Source organism: Peromyscus maniculatus, chromosome 9 (assembly GCF_049852395.1).
Source record: "Peromyscus maniculatus bairdii isolate BWxNUB_F1_BW_parent chromosome 9, HU_Pman_BW_mat_3.1, whole genome shotgun sequence".
Lineage (NCBI taxonomy): Eukaryota > Metazoa > Chordata > Mammalia > Rodentia > Cricetidae > Peromyscus > Peromyscus maniculatus.
Window position 1 is genome coordinate 34,059,017 of NC_134860.1, and position 12,290 is coordinate 34,071,306.

At 52.9% G+C, this 12,290-nt stretch overlaps 1 protein-coding gene across 4 annotated transcripts in view; it reads right to left on the reverse strand.

Annotated features, from left to right (window-relative positions):
• Zmiz1 (zinc finger MIZ-type containing 1) overlaps window positions 1–12,290 on the reverse strand; it is a 204,935-nt gene that overhangs the window by 76,457 nt on the left and 116,188 nt on the right. For all 4 annotated transcript variants that reach the window (XM_006991625.4, XM_006991626.4, XM_006991624.4 and 1 more), the window contains exon 6: window positions 11,982–12,087. In XM_006991625.4, coding sequence (XP_006991687.1) covers window positions 11,982–12,087 — 106 coding nt within the window. The remainder of the gene's footprint in view (window positions 1–11,981; window positions 12,088–12,290) is intronic.

Here is a 12,290-nt window from a genome sequence, read left to right on the forward strand (position 1 = left end):
ACAAGGCCAGGGTCAGAGGTCAGGGCTAGGCTGACCCGGAAGCCTGGGCTGGACCTTTACCCTAGGTTGTCCCCACTCTGGTTTCTCATTCTGAGCTGTAACTATCCTATGAGAAGCCCTGGCTCAGAAATCACTGGGACCCAATGAAGGTCACTGGAAAGTGTCCCCAGGCCAGTATCCTGGTCTCTGAGCACTCTGTGCATGCTGACTTGGGCAGCTCAACCTGGCCAAGAAGGCCAAGGTGCGCTTCCTGCTTCCTCCTTGACAGTGACTGATCCCAGGGAGGGAGGGTGAAGAGGTGGGACCAGGAAATAGGAGAGAGAGCACTGTGCCTGGAGTCAGCAGGCCAAGGCCACACCCTCTTCCTCACGAGCTTCTTCCTTTTGCTGTTCCACTATCCGGGACAACCTGTGCTGAGCCCCACCCCCAGCCACCCCTCCACCCTTTGCCTTGTTATCAGTGTGTCAGCTTCCCAAGTCCCTGCAGTGAGTTGACTGACTGTGACGACCAGCCCCAAGACTGATAAAACACCCAGCACAACGCCGCGCAGAAACTCAATAAATGTTCCTCTCCTTCTTTCCAGTCCTGAGGTCCTGAGAACATTACTGAGAACACGTGTTGAGACAGAGCTCTTGCCTAGGGCACAGACTGGGCACTGTTGGCCCTGTCCTGCCTTCCTCAGTCAGCTCTCTACTCTGCAACTTCCGGCCTCCCAAGCTCGGCTCAGCCTCCCTTCATGAGGGGGAGGAGATATATGTACTGCATTGTATGGAAACCACAGCCCAGGGCTTCTGGACTTGGAGTCACAGGAGTCCCCACCCCTGTGCCTGGTATTTAGCCCCTCCCCCTCCCCACCCAGATGCAAGCATGTTCCTTGTTTGCAACGGATGCAAACAGGTCCCTTGCCCTTCAGACCCCAGCTTCTGTGCTCCTCTTAGGGATACTAGGCATCCCAGGAGATTGGATGCCAGTGTGTTGGGTAAAATTGCCAGCACACAGCCATCACGAGACACCAGGCTCTGTTCTAAGTTCAATCCTGTGATGCTGGCATTGTTGAGAGTCCCTTCACTCAGGTACATAAAAAGGCTGGTGACTTTTCCAAGGTCACACAGCTGGTAAGTAGGGGGCTGGGTGGCATTCGGAGCCAGGCAGGGTGCTTCTGACCCTGCATGTTTAACTGCTCCTCTTCTCTACGAACTATCAGCAGTGGCTAGAAAGAGTTCTCCATGTCAGTTCGGGCCAGCCTCGGTTCTCTGCCCCTTACCATGGGTATCAAATGACCCTAGAGATGGATCCAAATCTCTGCCATGTATTTAAGACTGCCAAATGCAAGAAACTCTAGTCATCTGGGATAGCTCGAGTCATTAATATTTTTATTATTTATTATTCATTTAGTTTGTGTAGACCAGGCTGGTCTTGAACTTGGTGTTCTCCAACTGGCCTGCATTTTTCTGTGTATATGTGAGGGTATGTGCATACATGCCATGGCATGCATGTGGAGGTCAGAGGACAACTGAGAGCAACTGGTTTTCCTCAACTACCAGGGATGGAACTCAGGCCGAAAGCCTTGGTGACAAGATCCATCTTATCATACCACCACTGTTCCCTCTTCTTCTCCACCTCCTGCCTGCCCGTGTGTGTGTGTGTGTGTGTGTGTGTGTGTGTGTGTGTGTGTGTCTCTCTCTCTCTCTCTCTCTCTCTCTCTCTCTCTCTCTCTCTCTCTCTCTCTCTCTCTCTCTCTCCCCCAGGGTCTCACTATGTAGCCCTGCTGGCCTGAAACTTTCTACATAGACCAAGCTGGTATCAAACTCAGAGATCTGCCTACTTCTGATTCCTGAGTGCTGGATTATGGTTGGTTAGTGGGTTTTTGTTTCTTTGAGACAGAGTCTCATTACATAGCTCTGGCTGCCCTGGAACTCACTCTGTAGCCCAGGCTGGCCTCGAACTCACAGAGATCCACCTGCCTCTGCTTCCTGAGTGCTGGGATCAAAGGTGTATGCCATTAAGAGTGGCTGTGTTTTTTGTTTTTGTTTTTTTAATTTCACTCTGTGTGTGTGTGTGTGTGTGTGTGTGTGTGTGTGTATGCGTGTGTATGATATGGGTGCATATATGTATGTACATGTTCATATGTGAGTGAGTATGCATCCTGTAGCATACATGTGGAGATCAGAGAACAATCTTGAGTGCCAGTCTTAGCCTTTCACCCAGTTTGAGAACTGGAATCCCACACGTTTCCAGGGATATTCCTGTCTTGGCTTCCCTACTGGGATTATAGACAGATGTTACTGCACTCATCTGGATGCGGTTCCAGAGATTAGAACTCAGGTTCTCCACGCTTCCTCAGCCAGTGCTTTACCTCCAGTCACCTCCCCAGTTTTTGAGACAGGCTCTCATGCAAGCCAGGCTGGCCTCTGGTCTACATTGCTGAGCCTGGCCTTGAACGCCTGATCCTTCTGCTTCTCTCAAGTGCTGGGATTACATGAATGCACCACCACACCCAGCAGACACTCTTACTTGATTCACAACTCTGGCTCACAGTACTTGACCTTTCTAAACTTCAGCCTGTTCACCTACACCAGGCGATGGATGCAGGAGGCTGGGGTCACGACAAGGGATGAGTGACGGCTACCCACTGATCTCAGGTTTGCTGTGTTATGGCGGAAAGGGGATATAAAGTAGATTTTCTCCTAATCCAGATGCCCTTTCCTGACCTGCCCTGGCTGTAAATCTAAACAGGCAAGATAGATAATAACTGCTGATTCTTGTCTGCTTCTGTCGGGAGGTATTTACAAGGCTGCCGACTTGCAACCCTTGCTGAGAAAGTTTCCATGCCTACTTGCCCACTTCCTGCCAAGCCCTGGATCTACCTAACCTTCCTATCCTGGAATCTCCTAGAATCCCTCCTCTTGTGAGAATGCTAAGCCCATCTTAAGGCCAAGGTCCTGGGCTTACTTGACCCTCCTACCTGCTCCTTCCCTTTTGATGTTAATGGCTGTGGTTGGCTTGATCAAGCCATACCTCCTTGGGCTACACTGGGGGCATCAGAGGGGACTGTTTCTTCCGCAGAACCTCTGTCCTGAAGGCACCTTTGTGTTGGGAAGCTGAATGCTGGTATAGAAAGGAGTCACCTTAATGGTGACAGTGCTTTTGGGTCTTCATCTCCAGAGTTGCTTTCTAGCTACTCAGGTCCCTCCCACACTCCAGAGAAGCAAAGATGGCCTGGCTCTACCTCTGTCCCTGCTACCCGCAGAGCCTCAGTTTCTTCCTTAAAGCCTGCCTTGGGGATTCATGGACCTGAAGACCGGTGACGAGCTGTGGTGGGTGTGGCGTTCCTGTTGCCTCTCACCCACAGAACAGAAGCATTCATTTATTTCAAACCTCAAGCGCTTGGGCGCTCTCTCTCTCTCTCTCTCTCTCTCTCTCTCTCTCTCTCTCTCTCTCTCTCTCTCTCTCTCTCTCTCTCCACCTGCAGCCTATGCTTAGAGTGGGCTGGCACTGGCACCCCATCATTCCTTTCCTGTTTGGCATTTTTTTTTTGTGCTGAAAATCACCCAACATCCACTGCCCCTTTCTCCCTTTTGTGCCATTTTGCAGTTCAGAGGCCTTAGAAGGTAGGAGAACTTGAGGCGGGGTGGAACCAATGTCCAGTAAAATGCTATCATCCACAGGACATGACCTACAGGATGGCTTACATGGTCCCAAGTCCCCACGAGATGTCATTCAACTAAGAACCAGGAGTGGCTTTCGTTATTTTGACAGTTTCTGAGTGTGGCAAGAGCGGCTAGCCCACAGTAGGTAGTGATGAATAGTTCTTCAGGTAGTGAAATAGAGTTCTTTTTTACAGTCCCCATGTAGAAGTCAAAAGAACAGAGCAAAACTCTCAGTAATGCAACCATATCTAACTGGACTGGAATCTGTCCAGGTGATGAGCGGGGATACAGGGGACAGTGGCATGCAAAGTTCTCATGGCAGACACGGCAGAGGCCTTATCTGCTCCCTGCTGTATGGCACACAGCAACCTAGGAGGTGGTTTTGCCCCCAGACAGAGCTTCCTGCATGGTGGAAGTTGACCCACCCCATCCTGCACCCCAGACAGCCCTCAACTAATGAAAGGGGACAGTGAGCAAGTCCTTCTTCCCCCATGGCTCCCAGCTGGTGAGGGTGAGGGGTGAGTTCTCCTGCCTAACAGAGCTCCAGGCAAGCTGACCACCAGGAGCCCACAGCAGATACCATGCCTAACAGCCATACTCCACTGAGGTTTCTCCCTCCCACCCATGCTCCTATTTCTTTATCTTGCTTTCTGGGACCCCCTCTGAAGAAGCAAAGTACAGTGGAATCTTCCCTGTAGGATCTGCATTTGGGGGAACTCATGTCAGAAACACGCTGTTCAGCAGGAAGCCTTTAGCAGCCTGGCCTCCCCTACCATATGCATCCTTGATCCTTACCCCTCTACTCACAGACCCCAGTGCTTGGACTCCCAGCTGAGAGGGCTTTGTTGCATCACTTGGAAGGATCACAGCCGGGACACCTCCTACCGGAGTGGGTGGGTGCCCTACTCTCTTTCCTAACCCTTTGGCCTCTTAGTTTGGATGGGTCGGGAAAGTAGACACCTGGCTGAGCCGCAGGCAGCCTTGGCCTTGCACAAGTCTCTGTGGCAGGGCGGGGAGCAATGAGCTAATTCTGCAGAGAGGCAGAGAGAATGGCCTCCTGACAAGAAGAGACCTGTCCCCTAGGGCTCTTGTGGCACCACTGTGGGGCTATCTGTGTAGGGAAACAGCTGAGCCACCCAGGAGTTGGTTCTGTTCTCACGACCCCCAACAACTCCAATGAGCTCAGGAGAAACTCACGAGAACACACAGGAAATAAAGGGAAACGGTCGCATACCCACCTCCCCTGTGCCCTGTAGTAGATATAGTCTGTAGGTCGATATTTTGGGAAACTGCCTATTTTGTGGGCCTAGTGTACTCATGGGCAGTTTGTGTACCTGGCAGTTTGTGTGTATGTGTGTGTGTGTGTACATTTCTAGATAAATAAATGCAATCTGCTCCGTCCATATAATGCTATGTGTTAGCGTGTTTTCAAGGCTGACCATTTAGTATTGGACAACCAATTGGTGTGCTCTTCCTCGGTGAAGCTGGTTGTTGTTCTTAAAAGGCTGATCTGATGGTGCCCTAGGCATTCCAACACGGCCCTTGTTTTCAGTGGCCACTGTGGCCATGGAGAACCTCAGCCCTTTCTTTCCCTGAGAGGGATGCTCTTCCCACATCGGCCTGCTTTCTGACGTGACTCTGACCCTTCTCCAGTGTGAACTTTCAACACCCTGGGGACTATCCTCCTGCCCTCCCTTCCCCGAAACTCCTTAGCCTGGGAATGCTGGGTCCACAAGTTTCTTCCCACTGTCCCTCTTTCCTGAAGAGCAGAACAAGGTCACCAGATCCCAGGCCACATCCCTCAGGGGGCTGGGAGTTGGGGGACCTGGGGCCATTGCCTCAGGACAACCTGTCTTCCTGGGTCACTCGTGGTCATTCAGGAGAAAGGATAGCTTCCTGGGACCCTAATGTGACCCTCCTACAAGTAAATTCTGTCACCAGCGCTGGGAGCCATTGGGCTGGAGTCTGTCTGGCCCTCTCAGGGCCTCAGTTTCCTCCTCTGTAAATGGGTGTGGCCCAGTGACCTCTCCCATATAGCACTGAGCACATAGGTTTTGGCCACTACACATATCTGATCGTTAGTCAGTTCCCAGGGGCTGGCAATAAAATCCAGAGCCATTTCCAAGGGGACCTGGCCTGGGACAGGCAGAAGGTCCTGTAGGAGGAAGGAAGCCAAGTCCTCCTCCACATCCCAGCTCTACGCAGAGAGTCCACGTGGGGGTGGGGGTGGTGTCCAGGAGGAAGTCTGTCTCTGGCCTTGAAAAGGTGCCCCAGCCTGCCAGCGTTTCAAGGACAAGGCCTTGCCTTCCTGCTATCTCTGGGGGAGCTGGCAGCCGTTAACAAATCCCCTGCAATTTGCACCCACCAATCCTGCTTGCTCACTGGGCGGCCGCGAGCCGTTTTTCACGCGGAGCTGCACACAGCTTTGTCTTAGAGAGACAGCTCTGGCGGGTGTCCCTGAATGGGGCCATTTGTCCTCCATGCTGAAGGGAAGGCAGCTGAGAGCTCTGTTGGGGTGGGCAGAGGCAGGGAGGGTGGAGAAAGGCTATGGGGGAGGGTGAAGGGAGAGATAGAAGAAGCCATGACACCATGAGACCGGGAGTGCGGCCCACCACGGAGGCGCCACAGAGCCACCGTGCAGTCAGGTGGGTGCAAGAAGGCTTATTTTCCCGAGACAGGAGGATGCTGGTCTTGACCTGCCTTCCCTGGTGTACGGAGTCCCGGGTGGTAGAAGTTGAAATAATCTAACTGGCTTTGGATGCCTGTGGCCCATCCCAGCCCCATGACAAATGAACTCCAGGGCTGCCACACAAGCTACTGTGGAAGTCCCCGTTTCAGCCCCTACCCCTGGACTGAGAGCTCTAGGGTGGGACCCAGTGTCTCCTAAGACCTTCCTCCACAGATCACAGGCAGAGAGAGGCAAGGCATGTCTCAATGCCTCTACTATGACCAGCGGACACCTCCCTTGGAGGCTACGGGCATGTCACACATCAGGGAAACAGAGCCGACACATACATATTTGGGAACTGGAAGCCAGCAAGCTACATTGTTTCCATTCCTGTTTCGGGGCTTTGGCTGCTGCGCTGGAAGGTGTGAGGGTGTGCTTAGAACAGAGATCAGACACAGGCTTGTCCGCAGTGGCAGGCTGGGGGGCAGGGTAGGGCAGTAGGTAGGCGTTTGGGCACAGCATGTGTCCCCAAGGGGGAACTTGTTAGACTGTATCCCTCTTGGGAATGCAGACCCATGGTTCCCATCCAAAGGAAGCGAGACATCTGCATGATGGTGCTACCCCACAAAGAGCAAAGGCAGACAGCTGACAGGCGTTTTCTAAAGCTACCTGGTAGTTCTGTTGTCACACCCAGTCCTGAGCAGCCTGGCTGTGTCCTCTGCCTGTCCCTAGGGAAGGTTATCTCTTCCCACTCTGACCATTCTTCTGCCTCTGTGGTCCCTTCTCCAAAAGCCCACTGGTGCCTGTCAGAGTGGCCCTGGGTATCCTTGATGCCTCCCATGCTAGCTGGGCTCCCACACTCCCATTATGCCAACAACACCCAAAAGAACCCACAGCCTTGGCTACGCCAGGGAGAAGGAAGCGTGGAAAGGAAAAGAGCAGGCATCCCCACCCCTGCCCCAGCCCCATTGTGCAGCCTCCTTTCCTCTGGTCCCTGGGCTGCTTACCTTCTGAGCTCCGACATTCTCTAGTGTGTTATTTCAACATGTGCTGGCTGCTCAGAGGGTCAGCTGAGGCTGCATAGACCTCTTCAAGCATGAACACCAGCAGAAGCATGCAGGGGACTCTTGGGGACCTTGGACATGGCGACTGTCTGCTACTCCCACCATGTAGCCAGAAGGCTGAACCACTCAGTGCTGAAGAGGCTGACATTTCAGTACAGCCTGCCAAGTGACTCCGGGCTGGCATGTGGTGGCGGAGGGGGCTGACGGGCATCGCTACAGTCTTGGAGGAGAGTCTGGGAGGTGTCAGGTGCTGGGGGCTGGGCAGGTGACCTTCTATGCTAGGAAAAGGTAGGGGGTGGGGGATGGGGTGCAGCTGGCCCCTCAGGAGCCTCAAGATGAGGATGCTGAGTGCATGTGCGCACGCGTGCTCCTGCTCCCGTGTGCGCAGAGGCTAAAGGCTGCAGCAGAACAAAGAGCTGGGGGTTGGGCATCAGAGGGCCCCACGTGGAGGCAGCTGCCTGGGCGGCTTGCTGTAGTGTCTGGGCCCCGCTCATGCTCTGCATTCCGTCTCTGTCTCTCTCTCTTGCTCCTGCCATACAGTGCTGCCCCCAGGCCTGAGCCTGCTCACAGCCACCACCCTGCTCACAGCCACAGTCAGGCACACAGCCCCACTCTCCGCCAGCACTCTTGACAAAGCATCTCTCCTCGCAGCATGATCTCATTCCATGGCCTTCTCGAGCCCCAGCCTGGCCTCCTGACAGGAGAGACAGAAGGCAGAAGGGTGGGAGAGGCGCCCACAGATGCAGCCAGTCACACACACACACACACACACACACACACACACACACACACACACACACGTGCGCGCATGCACACTGCTCAGCCATTCACAGTCACACAGTCACAGGCGTGCACCACCTCCAGAGCCCACACACAGCTGTGCACACTCACAGGTCTCCATGCACCGAGATCCTTCCACATACACACTATAAACAGAAAGACTCATCAGATACATACATGTCTACACACTCAACACAGTCAGAAATACTAGGCGTGAGCATACAGACAGATGGCAATGTAAACATACAGACCTAGGCACACACAATGTACACATGCATGACCCACTGTCACAGAGAGAGAGAGAGAGAGAGAGAGAGAGAGAGAGAGAGAGAGAGAGAGAGAGAGATGCATACCATGTACACACCCACACATTCAGAAATACCAGGCATGCATACACAAGGAGATGGCCTTGAACACACTCACAGCAACACACACACACACACACACACACACACACACACACTGCACAAACCCACGATAGGCAATCTCACACCACACATAACTTCACATAAAGACATGCATGCCATCACAGCCACACACATGTATAGCCAGCCACGTGGACCAAGTGTGGGGATAAAATCTGAGACACAAAGAAACCCACACAGGCACAGAGAGCCAAGGAGGCTAGCTAGAGCTGGTCAAGACCGGCAAGGAAGGAACAGACAGCAGAGGCCCCTGGGGAGGAAGGACAGAGACACTGGACAGGCAAGCTAGACAGAGCGGAGCCCGGGCAAGTGGGGAAGGGAGGGCAGCTGGGCTGCCACAGGCTCTGAGCACAGAGGGCCAGGACCAAGGCCTCTCGGGAGGCTTGGAGAAGCACACGCACCTGAAAATTCCATCTGATAATGGACCCACTTGTCCTCAGAGCCCAGGGTAGAAGGACGAGGTAGGTCAGGAGAAGCGCTGGGGACAGGGACACGGAGGAGGATGGCTGGCAAGCAGCATCTACTGGTGCCCACGATGTCAGGCACCAGCTGGGGTCTCTTTCTTAGCCCACATGGAAGGAGCCCTGAGTTCCCAGAGGCAGCTATGCGGGAGGCGGACAAACCTCTGACTGCACAGCTCGGAGGCAGGCGAGGTGGCTGAGAGACTCAGCCTGTGCCCAGGAAGCCCTTCATCCCTTGAAAGACACCAGCTGTTGCAGCCTCCTAAGACTGGCCTCCACCCTCCCAAGCAGGGGATGCCCTTCCTTCTTGGTGTCACACCTCGGAAAGGCAGTGAGTCAGGGCTCTTGGGTCTGACAGGCCTGAATCCCAGCAAGGGACTCCACTTCTGCCAAGGCGCAGCATGCTGCATCACCAGTCGCCAAAGGAGAACACGGACACCAGGACCGGAAGGGGTGCTGTGAACTGTGACCTTGCCCTGCTGCTATGTAGACAAAAGAGAGCAAATCCCTGCTTCCGAAGTGATGACGTGGTACCCAGAGAGTACAGCATCCTGCTGGAGAGACCTGTGCCAAGTCAAAGAGTGCTTGGATTCTAGATGGGAGCAGAGGTCTGCTGGTCTAGGATCTGATCAGACCTGGGGTCAGCTCCGATGGAGCAGGCAACGCCCTCAGCGAAGGCTGGAGTCCTAGTCCCAGCCGGATCATCTGTGAGCTGTGTGACTGCAGACATCCACAAGACCTCTTTGAACAGCATCCTCACCCTCTCAAATGTAGATAGTATTCTGTGTCTCACAGGGCTGAGGTTTACAGCACTCCACAGACTACGGTATGAGCCAGCAGGAGAGGGGTTTAAGAGATCCAGGGGACAGGTTTACAAGGCCTGAGTCACCCCCCCCACACACACACACTAAGAAGTAGCTCTGGCTTCCAGAGCAGCCACTCTCCCATTGACCTTTTCCCTCTCTGCCGACATACTCTTTCTTGATTTTGTGTGATTTTGTTTATTTACTTATTTGCACGAGGGAGAAGCCTGCATGCTGGGTGTGCTGGCGAGTTTCCTGTCAACTCGACGCAGCTGGGGTCATCTGGGAAAAGAGAACCTCACTCGAGAAAGTGCCTCCACCAAACTGGCATATAGGCAGGTCCGTGGGACACCTTCTTGACTAATGACTTATGTGGGAAGGCCCAGCTCACTGTGGGAAGTGCCATCCCCAGCCGGTGGTCCCAGATTGTATAAACAAATAAACAAACAAACAAACGGAGCAAGCCATGAGAAGCAACCCAACAAGCAGCTTTTGCTTCAGGTCCTGCCTCTAGGTTCCTGCCTTGAGTTTTGGCCTTGACTTCCCTTCCAGATGGGAGAGGGTTTATCTGTAAGTGGAAATAAACCCTTTGCTCTCCAAGTTGCTTTTGATCGTGGTGGTTTATCACAATAGGAAGCAAGGACACCAGGCGAGCACTCTACAACAAGGCCATGCCCCGGTGGTCTCCCCAGAGATCTGCTGCTGGCCCGTGTGTCCACACCGACCCCTGCCCCATGCAATCTGTTCCCTGTGCTAGCAGACATGGCTGTCATAGACTTGAGATCTTTACCCACATTTCCATGACTCTCAGGATAGAGAACACAACTTTGAAGACAAAGCCTATATGATTCAGCTGCCACTGACTCCATGAGCAGCCCCTGGCCCCATGCTCTAGGTTTCAGAAGCACCATCCTTGTTTTAATTCTGACACAAAGCCCGGTTCCCCTGCCACTCAAGGCCCTTTGCACACAAGGCCCCTTTCCTCCGTGAAGGTGTCTGCCCCTGGTTTTGTCAGAATAGCCAACTCTTTCTCAACTTTGGAAAGCTTCCCTTGACCCAGCATGGTCTGCACTTCCCAATCTCTCCTAGACACGTCCTTCAGAGCCTGAGCACAGCTAGAATTACAGACACTCCAACTTGTGTGCACATCTGTTTGAACCTACAGACACTTCAACATGTGTGCACACCTGTGCATGCACACCCCACATTATCATCATTTATCCACTCATTCTGAATCAATAAAGAATGTTAGTATCATCCCGACTAGGCACTTGACATGAACTTACCATGGTCCCTGCAAGGCAAGTCTCAATATCATTCCTGCCTTTCCAAGAGATCAAACAGGTCTAGAGGTCATTCACTAAGCAAAGGCAGACGTCTGAATGTACCTGCTGCCTAAGCACATTTATGAGGCTGGTGGCAGATGCAAAAGCGAATCTTAAAAAAGAAAAAAAAATTGAGACGGGGTCCATTTTTTTTTTTTTGCTCAAGTTGCCCCCAAATTCCAGTAACTGTGATGTGTTCCCCCAGGACAGAACGAAGGTCAGCACCTTCCCTGGCCTCTGTAAAATATGGGCTCATGAGCCATATGCTGTGGCCAAGTCTCAATAGACAATGTTATGCAGAAAAGGTTTTTAGAAATGCTAGATTGACAGGTTCATTTTTGTTTGTTCGCTTTAAATGGGTTTTGAATGAATGAATGAATGAATGAGTGAGTAAGTGAGTGAATGAATGAATGAATGGTGTGTAAGGGTCACTATGCATGTTAACTCTGTAGTATAGCTCCGTGACCAGGAAGACGTCTTCTGCTTCTCTGAGCCTCGGTTTCTTCACTGGCGCAATTGGACAGATAACACAAGGCATATGTCAAACGCTCACTGCAGGGATCGAACGAGAAGATGCCCGGCCTACCATCAGCACAGTGCCTATGCTGGGGTGTGGTATATCTGGGAACCTTTGGTAGCTCTGTGGTGCCCCTGTGCTGGGAGACACACTGAGCTGAGCCCCATCTGGAGGCCCTTAGAGCTGATTGCTCAGCCATTCATCCTCAGAGGCTTGCACCACCTCTAGACCAACTGAGGCTCTCTCCACCTTCCTGCTCCACCTGTGGAGCCCCAGATAGGTACTTACCAGCAGACTTGGGGGTGAACTTGTCTCGATTGGCAGCACACACGGCCAAGAGTCTGTAGCCCAGGTCCAGGTCAAACCCCTGTTGGGCAGCCACGCGGCTAACCACCTGACAGCAGGGAAGAGGGAAATCCAGGGTGAGTTACCAGTTCATCAGAGCTCTGAGCCTCGGTAGGGACACATGCCCTCTGCAAAATGAAGCAGGCGAAGCGGCCAGGCTACAGCTGAGGTCTAAGGCCAGGGGAGCTAGGATTCTAGTGGGTCTCTTTCAATGGCTTAGAATGATCACCTTCTAGCTAGCCATTAGCTAGA